Source organism: Ictidomys tridecemlineatus, chromosome 2 (assembly GCF_052094955.1).
Source record: "Ictidomys tridecemlineatus isolate mIctTri1 chromosome 2, mIctTri1.hap1, whole genome shotgun sequence".
In the NCBI taxonomy this organism is placed as follows: domain Eukaryota; kingdom Metazoa; phylum Chordata; class Mammalia; order Rodentia; family Sciuridae; genus Ictidomys; species Ictidomys tridecemlineatus.
Genome location: NC_135478.1, coordinates 160,854,325 through 160,869,194, shown reverse-complemented (window position 1 = coordinate 160,869,194; position 14,870 = coordinate 160,854,325). Strand labels below are relative to the sequence as shown.

At 40.1% G+C, this 14,870-nt stretch overlaps 1 protein-coding gene across 1 annotated transcript in view; it reads left to right on the top strand.

Annotated features, from left to right (window-relative positions):
• Znf277 (zinc finger protein 277) overlaps positions 1-13,590 on the top strand; it is a 192,088-nt gene extending 178,498 nt beyond the window's left edge. The window contains exons 12-13 of the mRNA XM_078040065.1: positions 12,445-12,574; positions 13,501-13,590. Coding sequence (XP_077896191.1) covers positions 12,445-12,538 — 94 coding nt within the window. The 3' untranslated portion in view covers positions 12,539-12,574; positions 13,501-13,590. The remainder of the gene's footprint in view (positions 1-12,444; positions 12,575-13,500) is intronic.
• The last annotated feature ends 1,280 nt before the right edge of the window (positions 13,591-14,870 follow it).

Below are 14,870 nucleotides of genomic sequence, written 5' to 3'. Positions count from 1 at the left end.
TGCAGGCAAATTCTAGATTTGCCTTGCCTGGAGGCTGCAGATAACTACATACTTCATGGAGACTTTTCTCTTTGAAAGGAACTCTGGAGAGCTCATTTGCATGTCTGGGAAATATTGTAATTTTTTTTTTATGAAAACATTGAGAGTTAATAACATTTTTAAGAACTAAGTTAAAACATCAGCTTTATGTAGTTGATTTAATGTTTTGCTAGTTATGCTACAACATGAAAGAATCTTCAGAAAATTATGTTAAGTGAAATAAGTCAGTCACAAAAAGCCCAATATTGGATGAGTCCTCTTTTTTTATTTTTAGATGTTAATAAACTTTTATTTTATTCACTTATGAGAGTCGAACCTAGTGCCTCACACATGCTAGGAAAGTGCTCTACCACTGAGCCACAGCCCCAGCCCTACCTAGTAGAGTCCTCTTATATAATGTATCTAAAGCAGTCAAACCATCAGAAATGGAAAGTAAAATGATGGTTATCACAGGCTGAGTGTACAGAAAACAAGGAGTTGCTGTTTCAGTTTTGCAAGAAGGAAAAGGTCCAGAGATCTACTGTGCATTAAGGTGCATACAGTTAACACTGCTATTTTGTACCCTTAAAAATCGTTAAGATGGTAAATTTTGTGGGATATGTTTTCATCATGATAGAAATGTTTGATAATTACTTATTATAATTAGTATTTTTCCTTTTAATTTTAACAGAACATTATAAAACAAGAAAAAAGATAATTTTCACTTTTGTACTGGCTATAGGCCCCACCAACATTAAATTCTTCAAAACTTGTTTCTCTTAAACCTAGATTTCCCTACCCTAAGTATAGCAACCTGACCCGAATGGCTTGTCTTTTATTCCACCTTGTTGCAGAAATCTGATTTTAATAGGCCTGATTCTGCCAGGTGCGGTGGCACATGCCTGTAATCCCCACAGCTCAGAAGGCTGAGGTAGGAGGATCACAAGTTCAAAGCCAGCCTCAGCAATTTGGTGAGGCCATAATCAACCTAGCGAGACCCTGTCCCTAAATAAAATATAAAAAAGTCTGGGGATGTGACACGGTAGTTAGGTGTCCCTGGGCTCAATCTCAGTACCAAAAAATAAAAGATTAAAGTGGTGCCAGTTCCCCACCCCAAGCCCAGGTTGGGTGACATGGACAGTGGGAGATTTCAGGAAAGAATGAATCCTCACACGGGCAGAGTGAGGAGACTGGCTTAGTACTTGGGGTGAATGTTGCCAGAATCCAACCAGCAGCGAAGGAAGAATGGGCCTTGTAAGGCAGGAAAAAATATATCATCTTCAGAGGAAATTCAGCAGTGAACTCAATTACAGTCTGGATTGAACACATCTGGACTTTTCATTTGCTTTAAAAAGAAAAATCACGGAACTGATAACTGACCCATTCTTAAGATACAGCTTTAGTTGTCACTTGAAGAAGAGTCAAACAGGACAGTACACATTCAGAAATATGAACTGGCACCTCGAATTCACTCTCAAGATTTTCATTGACAAAATCAGACTCACCCATCTTTGTTATGCTGTTTTCAGAAGGTTAAATACTTGGCAGAAAGGGTAGGCATTTGGGGAAATTTTAGAGTTGCATATATCATAGCAAACTGGTGTGTGTGGCAAGTACCATTACTGGGAACACAGTGTTAATTAGTGCAAAACAACCGTCCTGCTGGGCAGCACCAGATGGTAGCCTTGTAAGCTGTTTGGCTTTGGAATAGACACCTGACCTCTCTGGGCCTTGGGTTCCTCATTCTTGGCAAGGAGAGATATGATAGTTCTTATCTCGTTAAGCTACTGTAATGATTAAATGCAGTTATGCATGTGAATAAAGCACTAGGCTGGCACATATCAAGAATTTAATAAATGTTATTTATAATTATTGTTCTTTATCCATGTGGATTTGTTCTCCTCCAGGGATTGATTACACTTCTAAGCTTAGCTGGCTGCTTTGCAAAATATACTCATTATGAGAGTGCTGAATGGATCAGTTTAAACTTCTCACTGCTACCAATGAAAAGTAAATCAGCTCAGAGTTCCTGTAGCAATGGTGGTGGGTCACCCTTGCACCTGAAGACAGAACATTAGTTAGGATGGATGGCCCATTTTACATTGCCGCTGTAAATCTTCCTTGTAGGGTGTGAAAGGAGTCTTCTAAAGAGCATGGAAGGAGTTTATTTTTTATGCCTACTCTTGAGATATGCTACAGATGCTATGAAAAATAAGAACAAGAAGTGGGAGGCAAAGCTCTTAGAGGAATGTGAGATTTCAGATATTACTTCACAGAACTATCACCAAGGAGTTTTGGTCTTATGTGCTTATATTTTAAAACTGTGCCCCACAGTTTTCAATAAAGAAATCCTGAAGATGTTGAATGACTCACGAGAAAAACAAATCAGTTGTATACTCCAAAAGGTCTCTGCTTTGTTATTTTTGCCATTTGCCCTCAAAGGCCAAGAAGACATGAGACCAGAAACCCCCATATCCCTTGGGAGTTCCAAGTTGGTTATATGGAGTGTGTTAATCAGCTTTCCATTGCTGTAACAAATTCCTGAGATAAATAAACTTTAAAAGATGAAAATTTTACTTTGGCTCATGGTTTAGAGGTTTCAGTGCATGGTTACTTGGCCCTGTTGCTTTGGACCTGTGGCAGCATGGTACATCATGGTAGAAATGCATGGCAGAGGAAGCCTGTTCACTTATGGCAGCTAGGAAGAAGAACAGGAGAGAGAGAGAGACAGAAGAGAGAGGGAGGGTGGGGAAACAGAAACAGGAAGAAGTCAGGGTCCCCATATCTCAATATTCTCTTCTAGGGAAAACCCTCAAGGACCCACCTCCCTTCTACTAGGCCCCACTTAGTAAAGGTCCTACCACTTCCCAATGGTGTCATGGTTGGGCATCAAGCCTTCAACACATGTGCCTTTAGGAACATTCAAAATCCCAGTTAAGATCAACAGGAAATGTGGAAATTAAGGGACCTTGAAACAAACTCTTAAAATCATTAAATCAAATTCTGTTTGGCCTGTTTAGATTTACTAAGCTTTTTCCCTACCTCTCTGGCCAACCTCATCATGGACTGGAAGCTATAATCCCTCTCATTCACTTTTGCATGCTAATTCTGAACATTTATCTTCCTTAAAATGCAGACCAAGGAGAACAAGGCTCTAACACATGCAATTACATTTTCTACTTTCCTCTCAGCCCACCTTTGAGATCTAACTTCAAATGTAAGAAATCATTTACTCGCTGACACTGGAAATTTCAAGGAGAGGGAACTCCCCAATGGGAATGACCTAGCCCATTAAGCTTTAGGGAAACTGTCTCTCTGAAAAGACATCTAGGAGTCACTTTGATAAAAAGGTTAATACAAAGAAAAAAATAAAAGATTCCTAACAAAACCCACCTTAATGCCCACACAGCGGCTGGGTATGCCCATCTGGAGGCACACACAATGACTTCTATTGGGATTCAGGTCATAGCTCTCAAAATGGACTTCTGAAGTCTCTTTCAAACTCAACATAGCAGGTGTCAAATCTCCTCTTTCTCCTGTTCACAATTCTTATATTAGTTTTGGGTTACATGCCTTTGACACAGAGGCCCCTGCAATGAAATTTTGGACTCTAGGTGCAGTGTGATATGGCTGAGTAGAAAGTGATAACCCACGAGGCAGATGATTCCCACTTAAGAAGCTTCTGGAGAGAACCTACACTATATTCAACACTCTGCCATTTTAGGACAATTAGGACATCCAAGCTGTCATTTTAAATCTTTCCTGCTTTGAAGTTTCAGATAGAACTTGATGATACCCTGCTCTTCTGACTTTAATTAAAAAGCTTCTCCATCTCACTCAAATTCCTGCCTAAGAATCAAGAAGCCCCAGGCTGCACAGCAACTTTGTGGTGTCCAATAGTCTTATTTTCATTGACTTTGAATAGTCAACTTATATATAACTGTATATGGAATGAGCTCCCTCAGATTTTCCTTTCTTGCTCTGAAGATGTTTGGACACACACCATCTGTCTCTGGTCTCCCTCAGTTCTCTTACAACAGTCTTGTTTCCAGGCAGTTAAAGAATCTAGCCCAGATGATGCCTTCACTTCATATTTCTACTTTCACCCTTGTACCCAGCCCTGACCTGCAGTTCTGCAGAGAAGCACTGGGGAGGGACATTTGGTCTTTCTAGGATTTGATGTGGAACAGAATGGCAGGCAAAGAGCATCCTGCCTTTTAGCTTAGCTGATACTGTCTGTAGTTCTTAGATATCAAATGCCTTTTGTTTTGGAGAGTGCCTGCATGCCAGCCTGAGGCATTTCTGAGGACACCTGCTATCCAAGAGACTTCTCATTAGACTTGTTTTCTGACCCAGGTATTGTACTGTCTGATTTCTGATGACTCCCTCTCAGGTTCTATTCCAGAGAACTCACCCTTCTCATCCCAGCAGGAGTCCTCTTGAGCAGGGTCCTGTGAAGATGATCATAGCCTGAAGACCCTCTGTAGTGTCAGTTTGGCCCATGGGAAACAAGCACCCTTGTCCACTGCTAGAAGTGCTGCTTGCATCCATTGTAGTTCTCTGTTCTTGTTCTGGCCAGTCCCAGGAGATAACAGGTACCCGTTTCTATGCTCTTAAATAAAATGTACAAGAAGCCATTGGTTTGGACTGAGCTGTGGCATTAGGCCCAACAAACCAAACCAAAATGGAGTTGCTCACAGTGACAATCTATGCCACCAGGCTGAGCTGTTTATCTGACCTTCAGAGATCAGGAGAGAGAGCAAGAGAGAGGGAGGAATAGCCATATCCTCAGACAAGCCAGTTTTAGCTGGCATGCTATCTCCTCTGCTTTAAACTTTATCATGAAAGATAAAGATAAAGATGATCAACCTGCTTTTTGTTGTTTCTGCTTTCTTCAACCCTTTTCTGCCTATACAGCCAAACTCCTCTGCTCAGCTCATCCGAACACTTTCATTCTTTGACTCCCCAGTACCATAAAACAAAAACAAAACACTCATTCTATTTTATGGAATAATTGTTGCCTGATTCTAAAACTGCAAATAAAAGCCAATTAATATCTTTAGAAATGGGCACGGTGGCACCTGCTTATCGTTCCAGTTACTTTGGAGGCTGAGGCAGGATCACTTGAGCCCACAAGTTTGTCTAGCCCACCAGCTTGAACAAAACAGTCAGACTCCATCTCATAAAAAAAAAAAGTTAGTTAAAAACAAACTAAATTTGTTGTGATTTTATCTTTTGACACTTCAAACTCTAGGAGTCCTATGTCAGACCCCTCCCTGGCATCTCTTCCTCTGAGACATTTCACTGTAGGCTGACAGCTCCTTTTTTCAAAGTTTTCTTTGACCAGTCTCCTTGACAGTATTTCTTCACTCTTAATAATTTTAAAAACTTTTTGTATGTATGCTAAACTTCAATAAAGAAGCTTATTTAAACATTTAACTTGATCTTGCATGGACAGCTAGACCTTCTTTTCGCTTTTAGTTGCATTGACAACTTGAGGAGTACACATAGGCAGGGAGGAACAGCCCCTGTCTGTGGGGGCACATAACACCCAGTGCCTGTAAAGTCAGGGAGTGCAGTTATGTGATGTGGAGGCTCATCTGAGATCCCATTAACCAGAATAAGGAAGCAGCTTCAGCAACCTGTGGAGGGTCTAGGAGGAAGGACCCTCAAGGAGTCTAGGCTCCCTGTGAAAGAACCCAACAGTAGGAGTCTTGTGGTTTGGTAATGAGAAAAGTTGGGCATTTGCTTCTGTTTTGTAACTTTAGACTTGTTGAGCAGGTTTTTGGAATTGGAGGCAAACACGAACTAGAGAAGAGTCAGAAGAGGAAGCAAGTGACTGAAGAGGACTTGTTCCACCTCACATGGAAATATTCTTAAATATCTCTTATGCTTAGGTTGGTGACAAATGCCTTGAACTTTTTGTATCTTTCTGCTCCCCCAGAGAACTTGTCTCAACTCAAAAGAAATGACAATTTCCTTTTTCAAAGATGATTTTGTGTTTTTTAGGTATCCTGCTTGTGTCTTCACCATTGTTCTAGAAACTCCGTAGCCCACCTTGATTATTCTGGGTACCAAGGAGAATAGCCCATGCCTTGGTTGAAATACCCCTGCCTTAACTTGGAGCAAACCTTTTTTTATTTCATTGGATGATCTTAAAAGTCAAGTCACATCCTGTTGTCTTCCCTGGGTGTTTGCTTGTAATGTGGAAACGCTTGTGAGAGAAGGTGACCTTCTAGAACAGCTCTTTGTGGTTTAACAGAAGGTATGCACAGCAGTGCTCTGTGAAACAAGCAACTTTCCCAAATAAGAACCCGTACTCATCACTGAGATTTTCACAGGGAGGTAAAAATCACTACTTCTACTTAAATTTGCACACCACTCATTTTAGCATATTGTATTATTTTGCAATCCCAAAGGTAGAAAGGCATGGTCTAATGACTTCTAAAGGAGATTATAAGAACTGGCTCATAGGCTGAAGATTTTCTGATGGGTTACAAAATGAATTTCACTCACAGGCCAAATCTATTCCATAATCCTGGACACATAGTTAAATAAAAAAAAAGTCACAGTTACTTTATGCACAATAGTTTTGACATTTTATCAGCATGCAATTAAAATCCTTTTGTCTAAAGTTCTGGCTGTAAATTCTTGAACAGATAGAAGCCGAGAATGAACCGTGTTATGCATTTCAAAAGAATGAAAAGAAGAAATTAATTGGACAACTCACAGAGAGTTCCGTCCCAGGAGGAAGTGAGCAGTGCGGTGCTGCACTCTATTGGGCTGCTGCAGAAATGGACAGATACGTCTTGTTTGTCTGCCAAGAAAGTCTTCCCAAGGACATATCTCCAACCACTGCCCTGGGAATAATCCGGCAGCCTGTCCAACACAGACTCTCCTTTCCACAGAAGGGCAAGAGAAACACAATGAACTAAGCAACAGAGGAGAAAAGGTGGAAATTAAGTTTGTTAAAACTCACATGGTGGGTACCATAGGCTGAATGTTTTGTCTTTCCCACAGTTATATGTTGAGACCCTACCCCTATTTGGAAGTGGGCTCTTTGGGAGGTGATTAGGTCTTGGGGTCAGAGCCTCATAAACAGGATTGGTGCCCTTCTGTCTCTTTGCCATGTGAGAATGTGGTAAAAGTGCAGCCATTGGCAAATCCAGAAAATACTAGTCAGAACATAACTGGCCAGTACCTTGCCATTGTACCTAACAGCCTCCAGAACTGTGAGAAATAAATGTCGAGTCTTTGGGATCTTATTGTAATAGCTTCAACTGATGAACATAATGGACTTAAATCAAGTGAGAAAAGGCAGGGGTGGGGGAAGATAGGAAAAATAAGCTGGGTGCTGCTTGCATATTTAAAAATGAACCTAGATTGCTTAAGTAGAAAAATCCAGGCAATCATAGACAAAACTCCTAAACTCCAGATTCGGACTTTTGTCTATGATTCTGCAGTAGCAGGGACAAAAGAAGGAAAACACATGTGTGTGTTTCCCCCATTGGTTCACTGGATATCTGGTTTCCCACAAATAGAAAGGAGTTTTAGAAGCCAGAGTCTGCTCTTCCTTATGACACATTGAAAATGAAACAAACAATGGTTTTGTTTGAGGCTCGGATGTCAGACTTCCTTTTGGAACCTGGTATTAATGTGCATTTTAATCTTTTAGAACTTCATTGAATTGGGGAGATGTGAAAAACAGGAAAGAAAACATGTACACTTCAAAATACCTTCTTTAGTTCATTTAAATTTATTTGAAATGTGTACAGACAATATGATCTGAAGATATTATCATTGGTGGGTCTGGGGTTGTGGCTCAGTGGTAGAGCACTTGCCTCGCATGCATAAGGCACTGGGTTTGATCCTCAGCACCACATAAATGTAAATAAATAAATAAAGATGTTGTGTCCATCTATAACTAAAAAGATATTTTAAAAAAAGATATTATCATTGGGTGTATATATTTGAATTGGATTTCCCCCCTCCATTTGGGATGTTTTGCTAATGTAGTCTTACTCTTTTCCCCAGATTCCGTGTAATCAAGGGAATGATTGATGCCAATGCTGGTTGGATGAGACTGTAGCATATGCTTGGCTTTGGAACAGTGACAAAATCTAATCTAAACAAGGTCATGTCCTTGACCTTGGCCTTATTACCATATTCTCTATTCAAGCCATTACAAATTATTCTTAAATATTAATCTTCCCTCAGGTCCAAAGATTCCTAGGAATATAGAATGGTGCTGAATAAAGGGTCTTAGAAATATGCTTTTTTGTCTCCTAATGTTTGTAATGCAAACCATGTGTCCTAGATCATAATCTATGTCTCCCTGCAAACCCAGCTATTTTCACATTGAGTCTTATTCTATGGTTCTCATTCACCAAAATGCATTAAACACTCTCCTCCTGTATTAATAGCAGTGAGTTGGTAGTGAATCAATTACCACTTTACAAATTACTGTCACCAGGGAAATCTATAAAACCTGGTGTGCAGAGAAATCAGACTACCTCAGGTTAAGTGACTTCAATTCAATGAGACAAAAAAGAAAGAAAAAAAAAGAGTCATCATCTCTATCAACAGCTGTTTCTTATTTTATACCTCTCCATGCCATGGTTGGGTTTAAATCCAGCTATTATTTTGATCTAGCAGAGAAACACTGTCCCTAGTCTTATTGAAAGAAAAGATTGATTGGCCACAAAATAAGCTTCCCTTTCACTTTTTTGGCAGCAATGTGCCCAGTGGTATTAATAAGCAATTGTGAGTATACCCCTGCAGCCCCAAGGCATGAACCAAGGCTGATTTAAACCAGGAGAAGGGGTCTTGGAGAAGGCACATGACCTAGTTATGGCCCATAAAATATAAGAGCAAGTGTGTTGGGGAAAAAAACTTCCCTTCCTAATAAGAACAAGAGCTGCATGAGAAGAAAGCTGTGTTTCTCACTCACAGGACCCACTTTATGCCTGGATCCAGCAGTCATTTTGAAACCATGTGATGTTAATTCTGTGGACAATACCAGCCAGAGCTGACCACACCTGGAAGAGTCTAGTTCTAAGCTTTTGTTCCTGCAGGCTGAAGCTTCTGTAGTTGAACATTCTGTTAGAGCTGACATGTTCCAGCTGATACAGATGTCCAATAATCTGGTAGTAAGTAGGTAATGCTGCTTCACCCCACTGCCTAGAGGAGTATTAAAATGTGGCCTTCCTTTCTTCCATTAATTCTTAGTTGTTACTGTGATTGCATAGCACCCTAGGAATACAGTTCATTAAAACCTAAGGTTGTGTAAAAGCAGGCCTCTAAAGGTGTATTTTGAAGGACATAAAATCCTCCATCTAGCATATGAAATGAAATGAAATGGACTTCCTCATTACCTGCTTTTAGGTCTGAAATGCTAATTATAGAGATTAATTTCTTAGAGTGATCTTTAAGAGTTTTTTTTTTTTTTTTGTACTGGGGATTGAACTCAGGGCGCTTAACCACTAAGCCATATTCCCAGCATTTTTTTTTTTAATTTGGAGAAAGGACCCTACTAAGTTGCTGAGGCTGGCTTTGACCTTGAAATCCTCCTGCCTCAGCCTCCTCAGCTGCTGGGATGATAGGTGTGCAACACAACACCCTGCTTCAAGAGTCCTATCTTAAGTCACTGAGTTCTTCATCGAGGCTAGTATCCAATTATTAACTGAGATGGAAACTATTGAGCCTGGAACAAAATGAATAGTATCTTAGGAATTTTGAGTAGGTAGGAGTCTTTGAGATCATCTAGGCTTAAACCTTTATTTTGCTACTTGGGAACCTGAGGCAGGAAGATTTCAAGAACAATCCAGCCTGGGCAATTTAGCAAGTCCCTGTCTCAAAATAAAATTTTAAAAGGAATAGGAGTAGCTCAGTGGTAGAGGAGTGCTTACTTAGAATGTTCCAGGCCTTGGGTTCAATACCCAGTATCCCCCAAACAAACAAACAAAACCCAACCTTTATTTTTAGTTGAGACAACTGTGGAACCAGAGAGGTTTTACCCACATAAAGCGGTGTTAAAGCCAGAATCCCTGTTCTCATACCTCCAGTCCAGCAGATTTTCAAATTAAGTGTGGACAGCACTTTTTTTCTTTTTCTTTTCGTGGTGCTGGGAATGGGACCCAGGGATTCACGTGTGCCAGGCAAGTGTTCTACCACTGAGCCACACCCCCATCCACACAGCACATTATAAATGCTTGGAGAAGTCTTGTTGCAATTTCTCTATCTGGATCTGTAGGTTCAAAGCATCATTTGACCGGTGAGTACACTTTTAGCAAGGGTGAGGGTGGGGGAAGACATGACATGAAAGGAGCAAGTGATGACAGAGGAGGGAGCCGACGCATGGCCACTGGCCTCAGCATTTTGCTTAGGTCTGACATTGTTCCTGTCCTCTACCTATTGGAAAGGGCAATTCTTTCTCTCACTCTTCCTACCTCCTTTCCTTCTTACTTGATTGAATCATTAGCCCACTTAATGAATGTCATTATATACTATATTTACAGTTGATTCACTTTTGGGGGTGGGGGTGCCAGGGTTTGAACTCAGGGGCACTCAACCAATAGGTGACATCCCAGTCCTATTTTGTATTTTATTTAGAGGTTCTCACTGAGTTGCTCAAGTGCCTCACTGTTGCTGAGGCTGGCTTTGAACTCTCAATCCTCCTACCTCAGCCTCCAGAGCGGCTAGAATTACAGGTGTGTGCCACCACACCCAGCTAGATTCACATTCTCTAAAGAAGTCTATTTCTGTTTCACTGCTACGTGTTTATTACAGTTTCAGGACTTTATCCTTATTTCTGTGGGATCTTCAAATACAAATGTTTCTTAAAATGCTATATTGAATCATTCTGACATTCTCATATTTTTGTTAAGCATTTAAGGATCTAGAGAAATGTGTGCACTATTTAAAGAAATTATGATCTTTTTAATAGAAAGACAAGAATTTGTTGTAATGCCAATGAAAATCAGTCTCTGCTTTAGACATGTAGTTTTAAAACAAACTCTTTCAAAAGAGCACATTCATAATTGTTTTTATGGCTTCTCCGTCACCCCCCCCCCCCAAAGATATACATATTTGTAGTTTTGATTCATTTCTAAGACTATAAATCTTGGAATGGTTTTTGTGTTCTCTTGCCCTCTGCTGGCTAAATTGAGACCTTCCTGGAAACACGTCAGACACTCTTATGGGTCAAAGATGTACACCCGCATCCTGCTCATTTTTAGGTGGGTTTGGCAAATGCCTCCTCAACAGCTTTTATGCCAGAGATAAAAATCTAGCTTTACACCCCCTGACTTTTTATCAAGATATCCATGACCCAATGGCTCCAGTTCATGACATCTGTCTGTTCTGCAACATCTTTTAAATTTACCCACTAAATCCTGTGATTAGAGGCTTATTATATACTATACTATTTCTGAATTGTCTCTGCTACATAATTAGGTAAGTTATCACCATCAGGAGTAAACACCAGGTGCATCATTCTGCCGAGGTTATTAATTGCTTGGTGTTTGTCTTGTTTTCCCAGTGTGAGTGTCACCTCTTTAGGCTTATTTACATTCAACCTCATCAACTGGATACACAAAAAGGCCTCAGCCATGGAAACTAGGCCCCACATCTCCCCTCAGCCTCATGGGTAAGAAGGCGACCCTTGTGCTTGCTGTTTCCCAGACATTCTCAGGTGTCCTCCAGTCCATATGCAGTGGTCAAGACAGAACACACATCTTTACATCAAACCCAACTTTCCCTGGCAGGGCCTGAGGCCTGTCTGTGCACCCCCTGTCTTGCTGCTGTGACCCCCAGTGATGTTTGGAAGCTCTGCTGCCACTGAAACCCCACTACTCCTTTCTCTTGCCCATGAAATCCTCACAGCCTGGTGTTCTGGGGTACGCTCTGGGGCAAGTGTTTCTTTTGGATTTCTACTTCTCTTCTGACATCTCAATGGAAATCGGTACAGTCTTTCATATCCACAGGTTCTGCAGACACAGGTTCAAACAACTGCAGGTGGAAAATATTCCAAAGAAAAATTGTGTCTGTACTAAACATGTACAGACGTTTTTTTCTTGCCATTATTCCCTAAATGACATAGTGTTTACATTATATTAGGTATTATAAGTAATCTAGACTTTATGGGGGGGGATGTGTGCAAATACTGCATTGTTTTATAGAAGGGACTTGAGCATTTGAAGGTTTTGGTATTCTCCAGGGTCCTGGAACCAGTCTCCCACATACACTGACCAATGACTGACTATCTCCTAGGTATGCTAAAGCTACAGGGTATTTTTTATTTTTACTTCCCTCCTTGGTGTGTGGACAGATTTCAGTTTGGGTGGCTGGCTGGCAGTATTATCCTATGGGAAAACATCAGAAATTCTTTTGACTTATTTTGTTGTTGTTTTGTTTGTTCTCTTAAAGAAAACAAGACAATTGGCTGAGTGAGAAGAAAGGAAAAAGAGAGAGGAGAAGGCATGAAAGTTGTCCAGGCAGCTGGAGATGGAAGGACCAGTGAGTGTGACTGTCCGGTGGCACTAAGGCACCATTCAAGGTTTGTGGTAATGAACTTGAAAATCAATCAGCATGATTGTGGGCTTTTTCTCCAGCCATGTTCAGCTGCATCCTGTTGTGGTTTTGCTAAATGAGGACAGAGAAATGTGCAAAATTTGATAGCAGGAAAATGTTAAAGCTGCCCTGTGAAGCCCAGGAATAGGAAGGCTGCCATGTTCCTGGATCAGATGTGCGGCATCAGAGATGCTGGCTCTTCCCAATAAATACATGTTTTGTGATCACTAAAAGAAGTTAATTTTTTTTCTACACTGAGAAAAATTGTTTCTAAACTATGTAAAAAATAAAAGAACATAAAAGCTTATTTTGGATCTATCCCCCCCACACACAAAAAAGGCATAATACGTGAATGCCATGAATTATTTGTTCAGAAAAGAAAAACAAATTTTAATGGCCCTTGAATACCTAAAAACCTACCTAATATTGCTTCTATTAAGATAAAAATGAATTAAAAGCATTTAATTTTAAAAGCATCTAAAAGCTTACCCATCTGATTGGCAAAATTTAAAAAAAATAAAATAAAATTGCTAAGAAACACTGTTGGTGAGGTTGTGGAAAATGTGCTGTTGTCACTGCCAGTGGGAGTGCAAAGTGGCACATTTGGGGATCATTTGGGTTAAATAATAAAATTACATCTGCAGGCTGAGGCTGTAGCTCAGTGACTGAGTGCTCGCCCAGTGTTATGGTTTGGATGTTTATGTCCCCTAAAAAGTTCCTGTGTTAGGCAATGAAGAGAAGTTCAGAGGTGAAAAGATTAGATTATGAAAGCTGTAAACTCATCTGTGGATTAATCCATTTGATGGATTAGTGGACTACTGGGTGGTAACTGTAGGCAAGTAGGCCACTGGGGGTTGGGCTTGGATGATATCTTGACCCTGTCTCCTTTCTCGTTCTCTCTCTGCTTCCTAGCTACTATGAAGTAAGCAGCCTTCTTCTACCACATCTTTCTGCCCTGAGGTTCTGCCTCATCTTGGAGAAAATAAATTCTTCCTCCTGTAAGTTGTTCTTGTCATGTATTTTAGTCACAGAGATAAAAAGCTGACTAAAACACCTAGCATGCACAGTGCCGTGGGTTCCATCCCCAGCAGCACCATATCATCACAAAAAAAGAAAACCGTATTTGAATTTGCACTTACCTATTGATTTAGCACTTTAACTTTTAAGAATCTTTACGAACTAAAGACAATATGAACAGGATATTTATAATGGCAAAAGATTATACATAATCTAAATATCCATCAGTAGAGGACTTGTTAAATAAACCACATTGTATTCACAAAAATAGCGAATGGATTAATTGTAGCTGAACAAAGAAATTTTAGAAATCAATAATACAATCAATAACTTTGACCTACCTGACATGTATAGAATATTTCATCCTTCAACAAGCAAATACACTTCCTTCTCAGCAGCACATGGATCCTTCTCTAAAATAGACACATATTATGCCTCAAAGCAACTCTTAACAAATACAAAAAAAGTAGAGAATGGATTTAACTGTAAAAAAGAACCCCTCCTCCCACATGGCCCCAGCTGTGGGAAGCCTGTGATCACAGTTACTCAGGAGACTGATGTAGTAGAATCACATGTCTGAGGTCAACCTGGACAATTTAGTGAGATCCTGATCAACTGATAAAATAACAGAGTCTGCAGAAGTAGCTTAGTGGTAGAGGTTCCCTGAGTTCAATTCTCAGTACCACATAGTTAAAAAGAAGAAGGAGGAGGAGGAGGAAGAGGAGGAGGAGGAGGAGGAGAAGGAGGAGGAGGAGGAGAAAGAGGAGGAGGAGGAGGAGGAAGAGAACTAGGGGATGTGACTTAGTGATAGAGGCCCTAAGATTGATCCTTAGCACCCAAAAAAGAAAAAAAAAAGGAACACCTAAGATTCCAAATAAAAGATTAGATGAATAAACAGATAAAAGATATGTATAGAAATCTATCTTTTGTGTATAAAAGGAGGGGAAATAATGTTTGCTTATTTTTGCCCAAAGCAAAAGCTCTGGAAGAATAAATTAAAAATTAGTAAAAATGGTTTCTGAGAGGGGAAAGGAAAATGGGGCTTAGGAGACAGAACTGGAGGTAACATTTCTCTGGATATATTGATTGATGTAAATGTTTTACAAATTCAAAAACTACTGCTACTAATAATGGAATGAAATGAAAAAAGGAAATACAGCAAACTGACTTTGGAAACAAATGGAAACCAAGGAATTTAAAATGAATATCAGATTGTGAGATTGCATGCCTCTTCTTGTTGACTAGGCCCTTGAAAAATTCCCCAG